At 41.6% G+C, this 22,888-nt stretch overlaps 1 protein-coding gene across 1 annotated transcript in view; it reads right to left on the bottom strand.

Moving 5' to 3' along the window:
* Positions 1 to 18,537, bottom strand: part of TM2D1 (TM2 domain containing 1) — a 53,041-nt gene extending 34,504 nt beyond the window's left edge. The window contains exons 1-3 of the mRNA XM_049774433.1: positions 18,340 to 18,537; positions 15,468 to 15,541; positions 4,680 to 4,788 (exon numbers count right to left, since the gene is read on the bottom strand). Coding sequence (XP_049630390.1) covers positions 4,680 to 4,788; positions 15,468 to 15,541; positions 18,340 to 18,500 — 344 coding nt within the window. The 5' untranslated portion in view covers positions 18,501 to 18,537. The remainder of the gene's footprint in view (positions 1 to 4,679; positions 4,789 to 15,467; positions 15,542 to 18,339) is intronic.
* Positions 18,538 to 22,888: the final 4,351 nt, after the last annotated feature.

Raw genomic sequence — 22,888 nt, 5'->3', positions numbered from 1 at the left:
TTCTTTCCAGTTAATTACCTGCCTTAACTAACTGAGAAGTTATGTAGTTTTGATAATCACACCACCATGACTTTTAAATTTCAGTTTTTGGATTATGCCTTTTTGAATAACTATTTACAATATTACAATAGAATTTTTTTGTTTTGTTTTTTGGGTCAGACCCTGCAGCATTCAGGGGTCACTCCTGGCTCTACGCTCAGAAACCGCTCCTGGCAGGCTCGGGGAATCATATGGGATGCCGGGATTTGAACCACCGTCCTTCTGCATGCAAGGCAAATGCCTTACCTCCATGCCATTTCTCCAGCCCATAATAAAATTCTTAATGAGTACTAATATCATATAGTTTGAAAAAAGAATCTAACAGGATCCTGTATAAGAAGAATACATAGGCCCAGAGAGATAGCACAGCGGCGTTTGCCTTGCAAGCAGCTGATCCAGGACCTAAGGTGGTTGGTCCGAATCCCGGTGTCCCATATGGTCCCCCGTACCTGCCAGGAGCCATTTCTGAGCAGACAGCCAGGAGTAACCCCTGAGCACCGCCGGATGTGGCCCAAAAAACAAAAAATAAATAAATAAAAAACCACCCTGACCATATAAGAAGAATACATAAACTGGAAAGAGAGCACAATAACAAGAGCTTTTCAGGGACTTCCATACTCAGTAGCTGATTAGTGGTTGAATCTTTGATTGGTTGGTATTACAGAATCCTGCTAACAGAAAATGATATTTCTGGTTATTATTGGGGGGAGGGGTGTTTCTGGGCCACAGCGGTGGTACGCAGGGGTTCCTCCGAATCTGCACTCAGAAATTACTTGCTGGGGAACAATATGGGATGCCAGGGGTCAAACCTAGGTAGGCCACATGCAAGGTAAATGCCCTAGTCACTGTGCTTTAGTTCTAGCCCCTTATATCTGGTTATCTAAATTTGGGGGAGGGTCACACCTAGTGGTGCTCAGGGGATACTTCCTGGGAGGCTCTAGCAATGATATAGGATGCCGAGGATTAAACCCAGGTCAACTGCATGCAAGGCAAATGAGCTCCAGCCCCTGGTTATCTTACTTTCGTAACTCTTACCACTAAAATTATCACTCTAACTTCCTCTTCCGGATCAATGGTCAAAAAAGCAGATTTGGGGCCCGGAGAAATAGCACAGCGGCGTTTGCCTTGCAAGCAGCCGATCTAGGACCAAAGGTGGTTGGTTCGAATCCCGGTGTCCCATATGGTCCCCCGTGCCTGCCAGGAGCTATTTCTGAGCAGACAGCCAGGAGTATCCCCTGAGCACCGCCGGGTGTGGCCCAAAAACCAAAAAAAAAAAAAAAAAAAAAAGGCAGATTTGATTTTTGATCTGTAAATTTTATTATAGAAGGCCAATTAATTAGCCAATAGAAATGGAGAATCTGGTTTTTCTGATAGTTATGTTATCATAATTAATATCAGTGTTTCATTAATATGATTCCTGCAGCTCAAGCATGTTGAGCCTAACCACCCAGAGACACAGAAAGGCAAAGCAGACCATCATTGTATTACCAATATAGATGATATGAACCGGTAAAGGCCAAACAGAGTGATCAGTCAGTCTTAACAGATAGTCTTCTTACTTGTATTAGAATCTACAATATTGGGGCCGGGTAGGTGGCGCTGGAGGTAAAGTGTCTGCCTTGCAAGCGCTAGCCAAGGAAGGACCGCGGTTCGATCCCCCGGCGTCCCATATGGTCCCCCCAAGCCAGGGGCAATTTCTGAGTGCTTAGCCAGGAGTAACCCCTGAGCGTCAAATGGGTGTGGCCCAAAAACCAAAAAAAAAAAAAAAAAAAGAATCTACAATATTTCAGAAAAAACAGAGAAATAGAAGCATGGGTAAGGCTTGCACAGAGCCAGCTGAAGTTCATCCCTCAAGCACAGCCAGGAGTAAGCCCTGAACACAGCCAGGTGTGACATCATAAAATCTGTAACAATTTTTACCTTACTAATGTGAGATCTTAGTATACTAGAAACTTGAATGATTGCTCAAGATGACACAACAAAATAGAAGATGAAGTCAGAGAGAAAGCACAAGAGTTAAGGTATATATGGTCCCCTGAGCATCTAGGAATGACTCCTGAGTATAGAGTCAGGAGTAAACCCTCCAGTGATGGCGAACCTTTTTGAGCCCGAGTGCCCAAACTGCCGCACAAAAACAAAGAATTTCCTCAAAAGTGCCAGCACGTCAATTAAGCCTTAATAACAAGATTTTAAGTATCTAAAAACTATGCAGCACGTGCATAATTAATTGCGGACCTTCCCTCGAGCCAGCTGCAAGGCCTTCACATGTCACCGCTGGCGCACGTGCCATAGGTTCGCCATCGAGGCCTAAGCATTGCCAGGTGTGACTCAAAACAAATAATTAAAATAAAATTAAAAAAAAAAAGACAAAGAAAAATAGAAACTAAAGTGATAGAGATGGCCAGAGACATCCAGGGATGCTTGTCTTTCACAGAGGTTGGAGTGGCTCCCAACCCGCTTTCCAAAAACAACAATAACAACAACAAAAATCATCATCATCATCATCATATATGTAAAAATAGTTGAACAAAAATTATTTATTGATACAAAGGTTGTTAGAAAATCATGTTTTTATAGTCACTGTCAAGTTTCCTCATATAATATTGTATGGGGAACCGGAGCAATAATACAACTACATGCATTTGCCTTGCATGCAGCTGACACGGGTTTGATCCCCAGCATTCCATAAGGTTCCCCAAGCACTGTCAGGAAGGACCTCTCAATGCAGAGCCAGGAGTAACCCCTGAACACTGCTGGATGTGGCCCCAAACTATAATAATTATAATAATAATAATGTATTATTTAGAAGGTAAATATATAGTGCTAGCAAGTAAAAAGAAGATAAAATGGAATGTCTTTAGCACAACACAGAAACTAAAAAAACTTAACCTTACTATAACAAAAATAAAACCAAACCCGAAAAGTTCTTTAAACAGAACATTTCTTTTGTTTTTTTTTTTTTGTTTTGGGGACACACCCGGCATCGCTCAGGGGTAACTCCTGGCTCTACGCTCAGAAATCGCTCCTGACAGGCTCAGGGGACCATATGGGACGCTGGGATTCAAACCACTGACCTTCTGCATAAAAGGCAAATGCCTTACCTCCATGCTATCTCTCCGGCCCCTAAACAGAACATTTCTAACCAAATAATCCAATTCGGGTCAGGGAGACGGCTGAAAAGGGCTACAGAACATGCTTTAGATTTCATTTGATCCCTAGCTCATGAGATCTTCTCATGAGCCACTAGATGGTTCTAGAGATCCCCTGTCCCCTCCCCAAATTGGTCATAGTGGTACCCAGCATCACTGGGTCAGAGTAGCACCACACTGTCTGGTTCAAACATTGAACCTTCTACTCAGATCGGTCAAACATTACTGGGAAAATCCTCTAAGCATTGTATGAGAACTCCCATTGCCAAATAAGCCATTTATTTTAATATTCCGAACTAACCCCCCCCCCCCCCACTTTTCTTTTTGAGCCACACACAACAGTTCTCAGGGCTTCCTCCTGGCTCTGTGCTGAGAGGCCCATGTATGGTGCTGGGGGTTGAACCCAGGTCAACTATATATGCAGTCAACTATATACAAGTGCCTTCCCTGCTGTACTATCTCTTCAACCACCCAAACTTTATTTTTTTGGATTTTGGGTCATGCCCAGTGGCATTGAGGGGTTACTTCTGGCTCTGCACTCTGAAATTGCTCCTGGCAGGCTTGGGGGACCAAATGGCATGCCAGAAATCAAACCTGGGTCCTTCCCAGGTTGGCCTCATGCAAGGCAAAAGCCCTACCACTGTGCTATCACTCCGGCCTCCAAACTGATGACTTCTGAATTTGATTCAACATTACCACACCTCAGCTATGTCTATTACAAAGAGTAAAAACTAAGTTTCTAAGTGTCCTTAAATTATGCATAATTAGGGACCAGAGACATTGCATGGAGGTAAGGCATTTGCCTTGCATGCAGAAGGTCGGTGGCTCGAATCCCGGCATCCATGTGATCCCCTGAGCCTGCCAGGAGCCATTTCTGAGCATAGAGCGCTGTTGGGTATGACACAAAAACCAAAAAAAAAGGGCCCGGAGAGATAGCACAGCGGCGTTTGCCTTGCAAGCAGCCGATCCAGGACCAAAGGTGGTTGGTTCGAATCCCGGTGTCCCATATGGTCCCCTGTGCCTGCCAGGAGCTATTTCTGAGCAGACAGCCAGGAGTAACCCCTAAGCACCACTGGGTGTGACCCAAAAACCAAAAAAAATAAATAAATAAAAGTATGTATAATTAATAAACATATTTTAATACTTATCTAAAACCTAGAAATCTCCCAAAATTTAGAAATGGACTTTTTTTCATAATTTGCTTGGTGGGCATAAGTTGACTGAGTTCATAGTCTCTATTCCACAGAGTGAACTACTGAGCTTTATTTGTCTGGCAAGTTACATTTATAAAATAACATGTACACTTGGAAAAATTTCTGGCTCTCTCCTCTTGCCTTTCTTTAATAAAATTTTTCTAATAAACAAGCAAGTAAAAACAACCACAAGATTTATTACACTAGTGGAAAAAAAATATTATGGTAGTATAGGATTTTCTCCATACAATAACTCTTTATTATAAATATGAAAATTTAGTTTCTCTAATGTACTTACACATTTCGGCAAGATATGGGCTTGAGAAAACCAACTTCATTTCCAGTAAAATGTGTTTCATTCCCATAAAAATCCTTACAAGTTATGTTGGGTGCTGGAAAACATTGAACTGAAAGCAGAAAAAAGGAAAAAAATAACATTTTCCCACTTGAGTAATTATTATTCATTTGTTTATGTTTTTTTATTCTTTTGTTTTTAAAAAACTAACAAAGACCACAAATAAACAAAACAAAACAAAAAAGAATAAACCACTTCACATAGTAATACCTGGTATGAGACTTTTAGATAGAAAAAGCTGTGTTATATATGTATATATGTGTGGATCTGCATCTGAGCTATATAATTACATATAATACAAGATAATTTAATAATTTCACCACAAAAACAGAACATGAGACTTTATTGGATTTGATGCAGGACTATTCACTGCATCTTCTACCTCTGGCAAAGGTGATGAGAAAAGAACCATGAAGTATTATAGCCCTTTCTATCATCTCTAAGGTAAAGACTATTTCCTGATTGCTGTTAAAAACTTATTAGTTGATCTATCAAATTTTGAGATAATCAGATATTGTACTTTCCAATTATAGTAACTCATGTAGATAATGACTGAAATAAACTAAGACTTTTATTCTTCATGTATTTCTCCCTTCCCTCTAGGACTTGGTATCATATATTATTTGAATGTTCAGCAAAGTTTTCTCTAGTTATATACCAGATGACATCATAATAAGAGGAAATCATTCTTGTTTTGTTTTGGGGCCATATCTTGAGGTGCTCAGGGATCATTCCTGGTGAGCTCAGGGAACCATATGCAGTGCCTGGAATCAAAGCTGGGTATTCCATGTGCAAGGCAAGTGTTCTACTTGGTGTACTCTCTTTTTTGGCCCCCAAAGGAAATAATTCTTAGAGAAATGACTATGAAATAGATAAGCCCTATCTGGATGCCTTGAGAGCCTTTCAGAATAAAGAACAAAACTGGGGACAGGGAAAAGGCTCAAAGGTTGAGCATATGCTTTGCATGCAGGAACCCAGTTTTCTATACCCAGTGCCCCACGGTCCCCCCAGCACTATCAGGAGTAGCCCCTGAGCATATTCTGATATGGAAAAAGAAACCACTAACCAAAAACAAGCATTTTTGGCATGAGAATAATCTATGTGTAATTTGCATCCTTTCAGCGGTCTCAAACTCAATTTACCTGAGGGCCAAAGGAGGCAAAGTCAGGGTGATCCTAAAGTGCAAAGTCAGTTCAAAGTTCAGCTTTGAACATTGGGGGGTGTGACCCAAACAACTAAAACAAAACAAAACAAAACAAAAAAAGATTCCTCTAGGGCAGAGCCACAAAATGTTGTACGGAGGGCCTTTTGCGGCCCGTGGGCCATGAGTTTGAGACCCCTGAGATAGAATCTAGTACTCTATGGCTTGAAAATAACATGAGGGGCTGGAGTTATAGTACAGCAGAGAGGGTTCTTGCCTTGCTTGCAGCCAACCTGGGTTGGATTCCTAGCATCTCATGTCCCTCAAGCATCACCAGGAGAAAAACCCGAGTGCAGAGGCAGGATAACTTCTTAGCATCACCAGGTGTGGCCCACTCCCAAAATAAAAGCACTAAAATCATCTATAACAGGGTTGCTTTAAAAGGGCAAGTTTATGAAACCCAAGAGGTTACTGTGGCCAGACACTACAAAGGATATATAAAGTGGCCAACATGAAGAATATTGATGGTGCCAGGGAAAAACCTTATAATGACTGCCCTTCTGCTGAGTTATCAATAAAGCAAACTACATCATCTGTCTTATTTATTTCCTATTTAAGTTTCCACAACAATCTGTTTACACTAAAGACACTGATTCAGTACAAATGAAAACCATTTCAACAAGAAAAAAGTAATAAAGTGAAGGGGCAAAAAAAAAAAAATAGTTCAAGGGGTTAATGCATATGCTTGACAGGCAAGAAGCTTGGGTTCAAATCTCAGTCCCCAAGCAAAGTCAGAAGCAAACACCATACCAGGAGGTATGGCCACAAACACCACCAGGTGTGCCCAAAACAACAAAGTAATAAAATGAAACGAGGAGAATGAAGAAATAATTATACCAAGAAACACTAGGGGTGGATAGTAATTAAGTCACAAAGGTAGCTGAGAGATACCTGGTGGCTAAGGCCAAAAGTACAGTTACTGTGCTCTAACCCAAAGAAAGCATGTTAATCTGCCTTGAAACTTCTGATCCTGGTTAAACTCAAGAAACAGAATAATACAGTGAGAACAGTATAAAACAAGAACTTTCCCAAGAGCCCAGATATATACAGTACAAGAATGAAGTTTGCATGTGGCAAACTTCTGAAGCTTGTCAATCTCTGATCTCTATTCTCTGGGAGAAGTACGCAGCACTGCCAGGCATGTGGCAGGTAAGGCTCCAAATAAACAAATTAACAAACAAAATGGAGTTTTTCCATAGCCATTTCCCACATGGACTCCAGATATAAGACATGATTTTAGGATCAAAAAAAAACTGGGCCAAGTGTTAATAGATAAATTCATCTAGAGCTGTATGGCTACTTCCCTTGACGAAGGATTTACTGATTTTTTTTTAGTCAATTATGATCATATCTCTAGGGTATATCTTCTAAAAAATCTACAATGGTAGGTTGTGTTTTTGGCAAGAACTACCTAAAAGATAACTCAAAATTGAGAGGGGCAAATGCCTGCAATGCTAACATGGTGCTGGAGGCATTTTCCTCCAGTAGGTTAAGAAGGGGGGAGTTTGCTGGCATCTGTGGATCAGAATGTTGTTAAAAATCTACAGCATACCAAAACAAATAAATAAAAACAAACCTACAACAAGCTTCTCAGAGCAAAGAACTGTCTAAGTCAAAGCATAAATAGCATGCAGATCAAAAAATACTCTAGCTCTGTGAAATTCAAAAAATTGGATAGCCTAAGAGATCAGACTGTAGGTAATTCATTACCTTGCATGTGGCCAAACTAAACTCAATCCCCCACACCATATATGATCCTCTGAGCCATGCCAGGGATAATCTGAGTGCAAGGCCAGAAATAATCCCTCAGTACAGCTGGATATGGCTACAAGACTAAAACAACAAATACTTGGGGAGGATGGGAGATGTGCCTCAAGTGTTAGAATATGTTTTGTATGTTTGAACCTTCAGTCTAATTCCTGATGCCATATATAGTCCTTTCCCCTCCCCCAACTCCTAATATCCCTATGATAATCAAGGAAAAAAACTAATAAGGATAGAGCAGGTAAAGCACTTCCTTTGCACATGGCTGACCTAGGTACCATCCCCACCACCCATATGGTCCCTGCAAGAAGTGATCCCTGAGTGCAGAGCCAGGAGAAAGTCCTAAGTACTACCAGGTAAGACCCAAAACAAACAAAGAAACAAAAACCCCACATAAGCCCAAATATAACACAGAGGGAGAGAAAAAAAAAAAGCAAACATGAAACTAATAGGTTGCTAATAGGCTTCTCTCTTCAAGAAGTCTGAGAAGTGCCTGCTATTTGATTTTTGTTGTTGTTGGGCCACATCTGGTGATGTTCAGGGGTTACTCCTGGCAATGTATTCAAGAATCATTCCTGGAGACCAGAGAGATAGCATGGGGGTAGGGCATTTGCCTTGCATGCAGAAAGACAGTGGTCCGAATCCCTGCATCCCCGAGCCTGTCAGGAGCGATTTCTGAACGTAGAGCCAGGAGTAACCCCTGAGCGCTGCTGGGTGTGACTACCCCCCCCCAAAAAAAAAGTATCATTCCTGGCAGTTCTCAGGGGACTGTATGGAATGCCAGGGATCGAAAGTGGGCTGGCCATGTGCAAGGCAAACACGTTACCCACTGTACAATCTCTCCAGCCCCCAAGAAGTGCCAGCTGTTTAGAACAGGCTGTTTGCGGCACTCTTGTTTCAGCAGCCTGAGCAAGCAAAGCCAACACCTAGCCAGCTTAGCACTGAGAAGGAACGTGGGAGCACAGAGTCTCTAGTACACCTGGATGAAGGCCAAGACTTTGGGCATCAGGCAAGTATGTATATGTACCAAAGAGAAATATTATATATATACATACATATATATTGTTTTTTAAGTTGTGCTGGAGATGGAACTCAGCACTACAAACATGGAAGACAAGTCTTCTACCACTGAGTCACATCCCCCGTATAAGAGACAGCGAATTTAAAGAGGTCTGGGTGAGAAGCATTCCCCTCCACAAAGATGTGCCCTATGAGAGTATCTACAGGTAAATATAAGGCTTCCTTTAAAAGCACCTTTAAATATTTTCAAGTCTTCAAACCAGTTTGAAGAACTGTGCCATAAATCAGAGTTCTCTCATAAAATTTTGAGTAATTTTTCTCTGACTGTATTATTACCTTGTACTTTCTTGGTGTGAAGCTGTCACTTTGTCACAACCTTATTAGATCTTTGCATAGATTAGAGAAAATCAGGTCTTCCAGAGAGAGCTGTGATATAAAACATAATTACATTCCCAGTTGGGGAGAGAAGGTATCACAGTAAAGAAGGAACCACATCGTTACAATGTTTCTAGAAGTTTGACAGAAGAATCAGGAATGAAAATTATGTAAACAGAAAAAAAGATGGTCTATATTTCCAAAGTTTGGCGACAAAAGAAAATAATTATGATAGAAACATATTGATCAGATTCTTTATGTACTGACAGAAAAATCCAAATGTCAGGATTTTCAAACCAGACAAATTTGGATTTAAAGATAGAAGCTGTGGCTCAACCAGAATAAACCTCTTAAGGAAGTTATAAAATCTCACTAAATTTTGTTTTGTAAACTGTAGAATGGAAACACCTGGTAATACAATATATATGTTCGTGTTAAAAGCAGACAATGGGTTCAAAGGGATAGTACAGTGAGGAGGATACTTGTCTTATATGGGATCAGCCTGAGCAGGATCCCTGGTATCCCAAATAGTCCTCCAAGCTCTAGTTGGGCACAGAGCCAGGACTAAGCCCTGAATATTGCCAGGTGTGGGCCTCCAAACCATAAAAATTACTAATGATAATAATAAAATAAAAGCAGATGGTGTGTCAGAATGGTGCCATGTTAAAAGTATTCATTAGATGTTAGATTTATTCCCTTATACACTGAAATTTAAGAGAACTTTAATAGTGAAGAGATACCAAGAAAACAATTCTGATTGTATTATTATGAAAGGCTGTCAAATTAATGATAGGTTTTATGACATGAAATTAATCAATTTTTCCATCTTTCTAGAAAATGGCTTGAGAGCTCCTCAACACATTATAAATAGAACATCAAATTGACCCTGATTCCACTCCTGAGAATCTACCCCAAGAACACAGAAATGAATCCAAAAGATCACACATACACCTATGTTCATTGCACAACTATTTACAATAGCCAACACTTGGAAACAACCAGTGTCCAACAATGGATGAGTGACTAAAGACATTGTGGGACACATTCACAATGAAATACTACTCGAGGGGCCGGGCGGTGGCGCTAAAGGTAAGGTGCCTGCCTTGCCTGCGCTAGCCTTGGACGGACCTCGGTTCGATCCCCCGGTGTCCCATATGGTCCCCCAAGCCAGGAGCAACTTCTGAGCACATAGCCAGGAGTAACCCCTGAGCGTTACCGGGTGTGGCCCAAAAACCAAAAAAAAAAAAAAAAAAAAAGAAATACTACTCGATTCTGAGAAAAGATAAAATTTTGCAGTGTGGGGGTTGGAGCAATAGTGCAGTGGTAGGGCATTTGCCTTGCATGCAGCTGACCCAGGATGGACCTGGGTTTAATCCCCAGTGTCCCATATGCTCCCCCCCCCCCAAAGCCAGGAGCAATTTCTGAGCACATAGCCAGGAGTAACCCTTGAGCATCACTGGGTGTGACCCAAAAAACAACAAAAAAAAGGGAGCCGGAGAGATAGCATGGAGGTAAGGTATTTGCCTTTCATGCAGAAGGTCATTGGTTCAAATCCCGGCATCCCATATGGTCCCACGAGCCTGCCAGGAGCAATTTCTGAGCGTAGAGTCAGGAGTAACCCCTGAGCACTGCCGGGTGTGCCCCAAAAACCAAAAAAAAAAAAAAAAAAAATTGTGTGTGCTGCAAGTTGGATGGAATTGGAGGGGTCAGGCTAAGTGAAGAGAGTCAGAAAATAAAAGCAAATACTGGGTGATCTTGTTCATAAATAAAGTATTAAAAAAAATAAGCAAAGGAAGTGATCAGACAATGTCACAATTCCAAATGGAATCAAATCCTGACATGATCGATAGAACTGGGGATTGGTATGCGAGATAATGGTGAAGGGGCTCTTGAAACCATGGAGTCTTATTCAGCAAATACCTTTAATACTCCTGTAAACTATGATGCCTTAAAACAAGCAAAGAACAAAGAAAGCATCAACCAAAGAGTTGGCTCTGCAGTATTGCATTTGTTCTTCACTGAAGAATAAACTGTTAAGTAGACCGAACTAGTCATTTATTCCTTTTTCATTTTTTCCCTTAACAAACAGGAAAACTGGTGTTCTAAGAAATTAAATGAGATGCCCAGTCTTATAAGTAGACAATGTTCTTTCCAATCTAAACTAATAATACTCATTACTCTTAATCAATACTATTTCCATAATACCATAATAAGCTCATGCTTACATTGATTTTAGGAACAAGCAAAAATAAATCAACTTGATGTGATTAAAGAAGCTGATTACCAACAACTGTTAACTAGTAAACAAGATTATGTAACACACCACATGCCTGAAAACTATTCAATTTGCAGTTTTCTTGCAAAAGGTTTGGCTCTGGCAAATACCTGGGATTTATATGGCAGCCATTCAAGCCTGGAACTGCATGGAATTATTCAATTACAAAACAACTCTTTTTCATAATGTAAAATTGCTAACTAACCTTTCAGTAAAGTATTGGAAAATGATGTTTCCTCACAATAAAAAAGCTGGTCCATAGAGATAGCTCAATAAACTGAACATGTACCTGCATGCGGAAGAACCAAGTCTCTGCTCAGTCACCACAAGATCTCTCCCCACTGAGACCTCTCAAGCACAGCACCTTTTACTGCTGTGATCAAAAATAAATAAATACATAAATTAATTAACTCAAAGACTTACGATAGGAAGTGGAAGGTTTTAGCATCATACTCCACTTAATAAGAGGTCTCTGGATAGTATTGATCTGCCCAAGAGTCTGACTAAGTATGATCTCACTCTCTGGGAGTCATACTGTACAAAGACCAGATAATCAGGTGCATTTATTTAGAAAAAGATACTGTAGTTTCATATTTTCCATATTAAAGTCACTTTTGGGACTGCAGAGATAGTACAGCAGGTAGAACATTTGCTTTGCACGAAGATGACTTGGTTAGATCCCCAGCATTCCATGCAGTCCCCTGAACACTGCCAGGAGTAATTTCTGAATGCAGTCTGTAAAAACCCCTAAGCACTGCTGGGAATGGTTCCACCACAAAAAATAAAAAGAAAAGAAAAAGGAGAGCCAGAGAGATAGCACCGTGGCAGGGCGTTTACCTTGCACTTGGCTGACCCAGGACTGACGGTGGTTCGATTCCCGGCATCCCATACGGTTCCCCAGAGCCTGCCTGGAGCAATTTCTGAGTGCAGAGCCAGGAGTAACCCCTGAGCACCACCAGGTGTGACACAAAAACCAAAAGAAATAAAGAAATAAAAATAAAGAAAGGAGATGGCTTTCCTCTGAGAGAACTGTAGTTAGAAAACCAACCAATACAGCCAGAGAGATAGCATGGAGGTAAGGCATTTGCCTTGCATGCAGAAGGATGATGGTTCAAATCCCGGCATCCCATATGGTCTCCCGAGCCTGCCAGGAGCAATTTCTGAGTTTAGAGCCAGGAGTAACCCCTGAGCACTGCCGGGTATGACCCAAAAATCAAAATAAATAAAAGAAAGAAAGAAGGAGGGAGGGAGGGAGGGAGGGTGGGAGGGAGGGAGGGAGGGAAGGGAAGGGAAGGGAAGGGAAGGGAGGGGAGGGGAGGAAGGGAGGGAGGGAGGGAGGGAGGGAGAGAGAGAGAGAGAGAGAGAGAGAGAGAGAGAGAGAGAGAGAGAGAGAGAGAGAGAGAGAAGGAAGGAAGGAAGGAAGGAAGGAAGGAAGGAAGGAAGGAAGGAAGGAAGGAAGGAAGGAAGGAAGGAAGGAAGGAAGGAAGGAAGGAAGGAAGGAAGGAAGGAAGGAAGGAAGGAAGGAAGAAAGAAAGAAAGAAAGAAAGAAAGAAAGAAAGAAAGAAAGAAAGAAAGAAAGAAAGAAAGAAAGAAAGAAAGAAAGAAAGAAAGAAAGAAAGAAAGAAAACCAACCAATACTAGCAGCCAATATAGTTCAGGCCACAACTCTCAATAGATTAGTATGATTATGGTAAGAGTGTGCATAAGAGTGGGAGCAATATAGCATTAGAAGAACACCAAATAAGAGGAAAAATAACATAGGAACCCTCTGAGCTCAATTAACAAAACAGTAACACAGAAGGATCAACTAGCAACTAAGTAACTATTGGTAAGTTACTTAGTAAGTTTCTTAGTAAAACCTTAGAAAATGACTAACGATCTCATTGTCAGATAGAACAATTTTCACAAATTTTCTTGTACCAAAGTTCTTTTCAATAACTCTATTAGCCATTTAATAGTTGTTATTACGATTTTGTTATAAGAAGCGATATGAGGGGGCAGGAGAGATAGCATGGAGGTAGGGCATTTGCCTTGCATGCAGAAGAATGGAATCCTGGCATCCCATATGGTCCCCTGATATAGTCATCCCATATGCTCCTGACAAGAGCAATTTCTGAGTGTAGAGCCAGGAGTAACCCCTGAGCGCAGCCAGGTATGACCCCAAAACAAAAAAAAATTATATATATGTATATAAAAGCAATATGAAACCAATGTGTGACTGCCTAAGGGAAGTCTTAGAGGGGAGTGCAGGATGGTAGAGGGAAGGTCATACTGCTGTTGGGATTAGTGTTGAAACACTGAATGACTGAAACAACTGTAGCATAAATAACTTTATAAACCAAGGTGTTAAATAGAGTTAAAAGAACAGAGAGGCTGGAGAGATAGCACAGCGGTAGGGCGTTTGCCTTGCAAGCAGCCGACCTAAGACCAATGGTGGTTTAAATCCCGGCATCCCATATGGTCTCCGTGCCTGCCAGGGTTGACTTCTGGGCAGAGAGCCAGGAGTAACCCCTGAGCGCCAACGGTTGTAACCCAAAAACCTAAAAACAAACAAACAAATAAATAAACAGTTTGGAGAAATAGTACAGCAGCTAGGAAGAGCATTTGACTTGTTTGGGGCTGACTAGGATTTGATCCCCAGCATCCCATATGGTCCCCGAGCACCACCAGGAATAACCCGAGCACTGCTGTATATGGTCCCAAAATAAAAAATAAAGGAAACATCCATTCTTACCTTAGTCTCTAACAGTAGTCCTCAAACTATGGCCCGCGGGCCACATATTGTATTTGTATCTGTTTTGTTTCTTCATTGCAAAATAAGATATATGCAGTGTGCATAAGAATTCATTCATAAGCTTTGTTTTTACTATAGTCAGACCTTCCAATGGTCTGAGGGACAATGAACTGGCCCCTGTTTAAAAAGTTTGAGGACCCCTGAGTCTTAAAATAATCATTCAATAATCATAGTTTTGTTTTGTTTGTTGTTTTTGGGGTGAGCCAAACTCAGTGATGCTGAAGGGTTGTTCCAGGTGCTCACAGAAACAGATGATGTCCAGGATTAAAAAAAAGCAGATGATGCCAGGGACTGAACACAGACCTCCTGCATAATAAGCATATGCTCCCACCCTTTCAGTATTCTCCTCAGCTCCCTAAGTAGTTGTACTTTGCTCAAAATAATACTATTTTATTGCCATCATTATGTACCAGCGAAAATAAGAATGCTAAATTGCAGGGCCAGAGTGACAGTGAAGTAGTAGGACGTTTGCCTTGCATGCTGCTGACCTAGAATGGACCTGGGTTGATCCCTGACATCCCATTTGGTCCCCCAAGCCAGGAGCAATTTCTGAGCACATAGCCAGAAGAAAACCCTGAGCATCACCAGGTGTGGCTCCAAAACCCAAAAACAGTTGTTCTACCAGCCATCAGCTTCCCTTCATTTACAAGTGTAGTCTTTTAAAAAAATAAAAAATGAGGGGCTGGAGCAATAACAAAATGGTAGGGTGTTTGCCTTGCATGCAGCTGACCCAGGACAGACCTGGGTTCGATCCCAGGCATCCCATATGGTCCCCATGCCAGGAGTGATTTCTAAGCGCATAGCCAGGAGTAACCCCTAAGCATCACCAGGTGTGGTCCAAAAACAAAAACAAAAAACAAACAAAAAAATTAAAACTAATAAAGCAATCTTTTTACCTGACAAAATTTAGAATAACAGAAATCCCCACAGAATCGTTAGACTGAGAGTATTATTCATCTCTTTAAGAAAATATTGATCCATTACCATATTATTCTCACATTGTGGAGTACAAGTATATTTTACAAATACTTAGGAGGGGTGACAAAACTCCAAGTACTTTATTGAACTGAGTTCCTTTTGGGTAATTAGACACTAAAGGATTCGCTAGAGATATAGAACATGGGTAAAGCACTTACCCCGCACACAACTGACTCTGCCTAGTTCAATCCTAAGCACCATGTTCTCCCAGAACCACCTGGCATGACCATGAATGAGCATAGATCTCAAAGTAGTCCCTGAATACCGCTCATTTTGCCCGCCCATTCCACCCCCACCAAAATAAATATAAATTTCTAGTCTTACCGTGAGCTGTGTAGTTTGTACAGTTAACTGGTTCTTGGGTAGCATCATTAATTTTTGCATCTTTACAAATATATGTAAGTCACGTCAAGGAAATAGGAACTACATTCCAAGATGATCATGATCCTCTTTGAACAGTCATATTACATAGTCACATTTATATTCACATGTAAGAAGAAGCTGTAGCAGGGGCCAGAGACAGTACAGTGGGTAAGGAACTTGCCGGCATGCAGCCAACCCAGATTCAACCACCAGCATACCATATGGTTACCAGAGTCCACCAAGAGTGAAATCTGAGCATAGAGCCATGAGAACACTTGAGCACTGCCAGTGTGGCCCAAAACAAACAGAAAAGAAGAAACTGCTAATTTATCCAACAAGCACAACTACAAACATACTACACTAAGTGGTACTTCATTAACTTATTAAAGAAAAAGTTTTATTAGCATATCATGTATATTAGAGCTCAGGCAAAAGATGTAAATTTCACTTTAATTCAATTCTGTTTCCATATTTTTTTATTTTGAGTGCTGGGATCAAACTTCTGCAAGAAATGAGCTCTTCCCACTGGCCCCAGAAAATGCTGTCTCTAAAGCAGGGGTCTCAAACTCGGCCCTCCGTACAATATTTTGTGGCCCTGCCCTAGAGGAATCTTTTTTGTTTGGTTTTGTTTTAGTTGTTTAGGCCACACACAGCCCAATGTTCAAGGCTTACTACTGACTTTGCACTCAAGGATCACCCAGACTTTGCCTCCTGCAGCCTTTAGTAAAGGAATCCAGTCAGGGCACAAGCACAAAGCAAAAAGAAAAAGAAAAAATATTACCAAGCTATTTCAAGAGAAATTCAGGTTAAAAAATTCTCAGGTGTGAAGCAATAGCACAACAGATAAGGCATGTCTTGCACGTGCCAACCCAGGTTCAATCCCTAGCATTCCATATACTCTTGTCCTTAGCCTGCCAGGAGTGATTTCTGAGTGCAGAGCCAGGAGTATCCCCTGAGCACCACTGAGTGTGGCCCCAAAACAAAACAAAATTAAAAAGTTCCCAGATTTTATTACTGCATTGATTTATGGGACCCTAAAAATATTACCATATAATCAATTCCTGTAACAAATAACCTTAAATTGGATTATTTGAAGTAGACAGTAAGCTGCTAGTTTTTAAATCACCCCAAGGAATTGAGTTTCTAACTTTGAGTTTAACATTATGATTTTTCTCTCTGAATATTTTGATCTTTCATTTTATTTTATTTTTTGGTTCTGGGGTCACACCCGGCAGTGCTCAGGGGTTACTCCTGGCTCTACACTCAGAAATCGCTCCTGGCAGGCACGGGGGACCATATAGGATGCCGGGATTTGAATCACCGTCCTTCTGCATGCAGGGCAAAGACCTTACCTTCATGCTATCTCTCCAGCCCCATATTTTGATCTTACTAGTTTTTGTTCAACAACTTGTTTAAGATAGCATCAAGTTTATACAAACGTTAATTGCTTTATCTTGGGAAGTTTATGCTCAGGGGCTATTCCCACGTTGGGGTTAGTTTCTGCAGTTTCCAGGGACGGGGCAGATTGTAACGGGGGTCAACCATGCTGTGCAAAAACTGAAGCTCCAGAAAGTGAAGCTATGATCCCCAGCCCTGAAGCAGCTAATCTTGTTTTATTATCATTTTTATTTGTGAAGCAAGGTAGTTTTTTTTTATTTAAACTTATTTAAAAAGATGGGAGAGGAGAGAAAGAGAGAAGTATATGTTTGAGAACATGCATTTTTCCAGAATATAAGTAAGCACAATAACAGAGACTTCAAGGGAGACCATGGGCTTGAAGGCTAAACCCTAAAGGAATTATTTTTAAGATGAATGTAATCCCAAGTCATCTGATTCTGCCCTTTATCAAAGCCGAGGAGAAGGGAGGGGGTGGAGAGGGAGAGAGGGAGAGAGGAGAGAGGAAAGAGGACAGGAGAGGAGGGGAGGGGAGGGGAAGGGAGGGGAGGGGAGAGATAGCATGGAGTTAAAGCGTTTGCCTTGCATGCAGAAGGTCGGTGGTTCAAATCCCAGCGTTCCATATGGTCCCCTGAGCCTGCCAGGAGCGATTTCTGAGCATAGAGCCAGGAGTGGCCTCTGAGCACTGTCGTGTGTGACCTCCCCAAAAATACAAACAAAAACAATGAGTCCTATTGTTGGTGTGGGGATTGTGAGGCCTTTCTGGGCTCGACCCGGCTCCTGGAGCAGCCCCTATGGTCTGGCAGGTCTGAAGGTTGCAGAGTGGAGGGCAGAGAGATTCACAAAGCAGTCAGAAGTAGTTCCACAAGTCAGCCAGCTGGCCTCTTATACTAAACCTTTTCCTAGCAGCTACTTCTCTACTCCTTCTGGCTCTCTTGGTCTCTGTCTCCCTTTCAGCTGCTTTTTTCCAGGCTTCCTAAATGGCTTCCAGGCTGACTAACTCTCTTTGGTAATGCTACTGCTGCTGCTGCTGCTTTGCTGATGCTCAATTGCTAATGCTGAATCTCGATGATGAATTGGTGACACTGAATATAATGCTGAATCTGATGATGATGCCTCTCCTACACTTCTCTCTCCAACTCTCCTTCTTATCCCTTCTGTCCCCCCATGCAGGCTCCTCTACCTGCCCATTGGGCAGTTCTGATCATGCAGGTGGGATAAATAAGTTGGGGGAGGAGATACCCACATCCAACCAGCCCATCTGTGCCCAAATCTGTGCCTGAAAGAGAACCTCTTCAGTGGGCATCCTCTGCCCATTTCCTTCCCCTGGGTCCCTAGGCCACCTGCCTGGTCCCTGGTTCTTCCATCATTGCAACCCAAGCCCACCAGGGCCACTGCCTCCCACTAGCAGGCCCAGGGGGCTTCTCACAGAGGATATTGTCCCACTCTGAGATCCTCGCACTTCATCGTCTCCTCGCCGGGCGTGGCAGCAGCTCCCCAAGATCCTGTGGTGACAGCCACGAACCACAGGACACCCAAAAACTGGGTAGCCACAAGCTTAGCACCAGCAGCCTGCCTGGGAGGCCAGGCGGCCGCCATGATGGGGACCCGCACGCCCCCGCCACTTCCGCTTCCGGTTCCGCCTTCCGCCGTAGTGGGCGGAGAGACAGGGAGGAGGCTTTTAAAGGGGCCGCTTAGCGTTTCTCCTTCTGGCCCAAGGAAATCCCTCTGCAGCAGGGCTCTCTGCTTGGTCTTGCAATGGGGAGAAGAAAGAAAAAGATCTCAGAGGTTAAGCTGCCTTCACATTCAGATTATATTGGACTTTCTTGTCCTCAGAAGTTTCCCCAGTGTTTGATAAACACTTTGTGAATGTTTTCTCCTTAGTCCTCCTGGTATGCTTGGGGTTTAACTAGCCAGACTCAAATATTTGACTCCAGAGCATCTTGATATTGTAGTCTTTAGTCTGTGTTGGAATAAATTTGATGCTAGATTTCAGAATCTTACTCTTGCTAGGATGTTGCCCTGCATGGCCTCCTCGTTTTCTTAGAGTAGCATTTGTGAAGACTGCTGTGGGCAGCAGCTGCCCTTATCTTAGCAGTGAATTTGTTGGTAAGGACACCAAACCGTTGAAGACCACACTAGAAAAAATGTTGGAGCAGCTGTTGGTTATTTTCCCCCATACCTTTCTGCATATTCTAAGGGTAGTGAGGAATTTTACAATATATTTAATAAACTTTTTCTTCCCTCTGATATAAAATATTTTATTTTAGTGCGTTTTCATCTACAATAAAGCACAGAAGAATTGTGTTCTGCAGTGATTTTCCATTTTTGTTCTACTTTTTTGACAGCGCCAGAATAGAAAAATCTTAAAGTCAAACCCAAAGCCTGGTAACATGCAAGGCAAGTGCTCCACTACTAAGCTATGTCCCAGGTTGGAGATTTTAGAGATCAACAGAATTACAAGGAGGATTTGTTGAAAAGAAGAAATGTCTCCAGTTCCAAAGACCTAGGTGAGGTAGAATAATTTGTATTTCTAAGGAGTCTTTTAGTGGTGCTAAAACTGCTAATGTACCGTATTTGCCCATATATAAGACGACTCCCAATTTTGCAGTTAAAACATAGGTTTAGGCCTATAGTCGTAGTTCCTGTGCTGTAACTGTATGTACCACAGTGAGCCAATCACAACAAGCAAATGTTCATAGGTTATACTGTGATAGACGTCCTCTCTGACTCTGGCCAATCTGAGCAGGCTTTTGACTATGTAGATTCCAGACCAGAACATTGTCTAGTTTGCATGCATCAAAAGCCTGCTTGGATTGGCCAGAGTTAGAGAGGTGGTCAGAGCAGCCTTTCAGTGATTGGTGCAGGATCGAGTTGGAAAATTCGTTTTGTGGCAATATTCAGACAATTTTCCTTTATTGAATATTGAAACATTTTTTGGGATATACTCCGCGTATAAGATGACCCCCGATTTTCGGTTGACTTTTTTTTTGTTTCAAAAGTCGTCTTAAACGCCGGAAAATACGGTAAGAACATTAATCTGCGAACATTGAGATGATGTATTATGAGAAATATTTTGGGATAGAAGAAGGAGAAACTATTGTCTGTAGAATTTCTTATTACATGGACATTAAGGAATTGCAAAACCAATTTTTCAGCACTTAAGCCACAAATTGTAAAGAAGAAATTAAGTTTTTTTTTTTTTAAGTTAAAACAGCAATGCTTACAAGTTTAAGAATTCATAAAAGTGGGCCCGGAGAGATAACACAGCGGCGTTTGCCTTGCAAGCAGCTGATCCAGGACCAAAGGTGGTTGGTTCGAATCCCGGTGTCCCATATGGTCCCCCGTGCCTGCCAAGAGCTAATTCTGAGCAGACAGCCAGGAGTAACCCCTGAGCGCTGGGTGTGGTTCCACCCACCCAAAAAAAAAAAAAAAAAAGAATTCATAAAAGTGAAACTTTCCAGTTCAATTTTTCAAATTTACACATTACAAAATTAAATTTTAAGTGGAAATATTTTCTTAGTCTTTCCTATTACCCTTCTTTTCCTCTCAAACTTTTTCTTCTCTTCCTATTGCTTTTTTAAAATCTTCCTCCTTTATCCTACTAGATACTGATAGTATGAAGTAAAAGAAAAATAAACAACAAATGTATGCTTTGCTGTGGAAACACAGTTAAAATATTATCTGCTAATTGTTTCTAGACTATTATTTTAATAGGCCAAATATCTTATCAAGATATTTTCCAGGGCCCGGAGAGATAGCACGGTAGCGTTTGCCTTGCAAGCAGCCGATCCAGGACCAAAGGTGGTTGGTTCGAATCCCGGTGTCCCATATGGTCCCCCGTGCCAGCCAGGAGCTATTTCTGAGCATGGAACCAGGAGTAACCCCTGAGCACTGCCGGGTGTGACCCAAAAACCAAAAAAAAAAAAAAAAAAAAAAAAAGATATTCTCCAACAAGGCCATATACTTAGTACAAGGATTAAGTCCTTGCCTTACCCAGTTTGATCCATGATATTGCATATGTTCCCCTGAGCACAACAAGCAGATATTCCTCCAATAGAACTTGGACCACAATAATCTGTTACCTCCAGTCTGGCTGTATGTAGTTCTACCTTAATAGGTTTCATGATCACCTAAAGATATGAACACTTTAAGATAGTAATTTAGTGTTTTGACTACATTTTGGCACTCTTCCAAATGCTCTGGTTTGAGATTACTGAAATTATGGCAAAAATTGCCAGGAGCTATTTCTGAGCAGACAGCCAGGAGTCACCCCTGAGCACCACCGAGTGTGGCCCAAAAACCAAAAAAAAAAAAAAAAAAAAAAAAGAAACTATGGCAAAAAATAAGATATTTTTCTCTTTTTTGAATCTTGAAGGGATGTTGTATATTACTTTATATTTGGGGCTAGGGTTGTACACTAAATATTGCTTAGGTCTTCAGGTCCTAATTGCTTATTGACTTCAGGGCCTGGGAGGTCAAATTATGGATTGGGAAACTTTCTGGCTTGGGGCTAGTCCAGGTGTGGTCCCTGGTATCCTGGATGCTCCCCCAAACTCACCAGGGAGACTCCCAAAGAGCAGAGCCAGGAATAAATAAACCCTGAGCATCAACAGGTATGACCCAATCCCTTCCCCTCTCCCCCCAAAAAGAAAAGAAAATTAGAAGATGAAAAACACTGCATAGAAACTTCAAAAGGGAGAATTGTCAATAAAATCTGAGGCCAAGCTTTTTATTCATAGGATTCTAATACACCTAATTAAATGAACGTATTTGCCCAGAGCAAAGTTTCCCGAGGAAACCAACCTAATTTCTGTTTCTATGACTAGAACAAAAATACTTATAAATAAAAATATTATTTTCAGCTTAAAGAGATAGTATACCAGGTATGACATTTGCCTTGCACAAGACATCCTGGGTTCAACCACATGTAGTTTCCCAAGCCCTAGAAAAGTAATTCCTGAGTGTAAGATTAAACCCTGAGCACAGCTTGGTGTGGCCCTCATCCTAGCCCCCAGGAATTAACCCTGCCCATGTGCTGCTTCCTGTGGGCCATATCTGTGCCATTCATGTTTCCTTTAACCTGTACAACTGCCACAGGAAGTCAACACTGTCACCCCAGCTTCAATCATGATAATAAGAATTAAGGAACCTACCAAAGTTACATATTTTAGGAAATGGCAAAGCAGTATTCAAGCACAGACCTTGTGACTAAACACAAACATATGCTCTTAAAAATTTTGTTTAAATCTGAGAGATAGGACAGCAGGCAGGGCACTTGCTCTGTATACAGCTGACTGGGTTCAAACCCTAGCATGCCATCTGGTACTCTGAGCCCCACCAGGAACAATTCCTGAATGCCTAACCAGGATGAAGCTGTGAACACTGATGGGTATGGCCTCTCCTCTCCCCAAATTGTTTTTTTCATTTTCATTTGGGGGGTTAAGTCACACCCAGTGATGCTCAGGGTTACTTTGCACTCAGGAATCATGCTTGGCGGTCCTCAGGGTATCATATGAGATGCTGGGGATCAAACCTGGGTCAACCACATGCAAGGCAAATGCCTAAACCATTGTACTATCACTCCAATCCCTGATCTTTATTATTTTATGACTCCAACAGTTGATGATTCTCAGAAGTAAGTACTTTGTCTTTACAAAGGTATTGAAAGTAAGAAAAATTTGAATTTTCTAGAAGAGACAAAGGAAGGCTCAAGTTAAATTAACAAAACTAAGGCCAAAGTGATAGCACTGCATGTATGGTAATTGACTTGCACGCAGCTGACCTGGGTTCAATCCCTGGCATCTCATATGGCCCCCCAGACAGCCAGGAGTAATTTCTGAACGTAGAGCCAGGAGTAACCCTTGAGCACCACAGGGTGTGCCCTCCTCTAAAAAAGAAATTAACAACGCAGAACTGAAGAGAGATTTCCATGCTCCAAGCACATTTGCCTGATCTGTTAGATCCCTGACAAGGCATGGTCATCC

This window comes from Suncus etruscus, chromosome 6 (assembly GCF_024139225.1).
Source record: "Suncus etruscus isolate mSunEtr1 chromosome 6, mSunEtr1.pri.cur, whole genome shotgun sequence".
NCBI lineage: Eukaryota > Metazoa > Chordata > Mammalia > Eulipotyphla > Soricidae > Suncus > Suncus etruscus.
The sequence above is the reverse complement of the archived record's forward strand: the minus strand, read 5'-3'. Positions and strand labels throughout refer to the sequence as shown.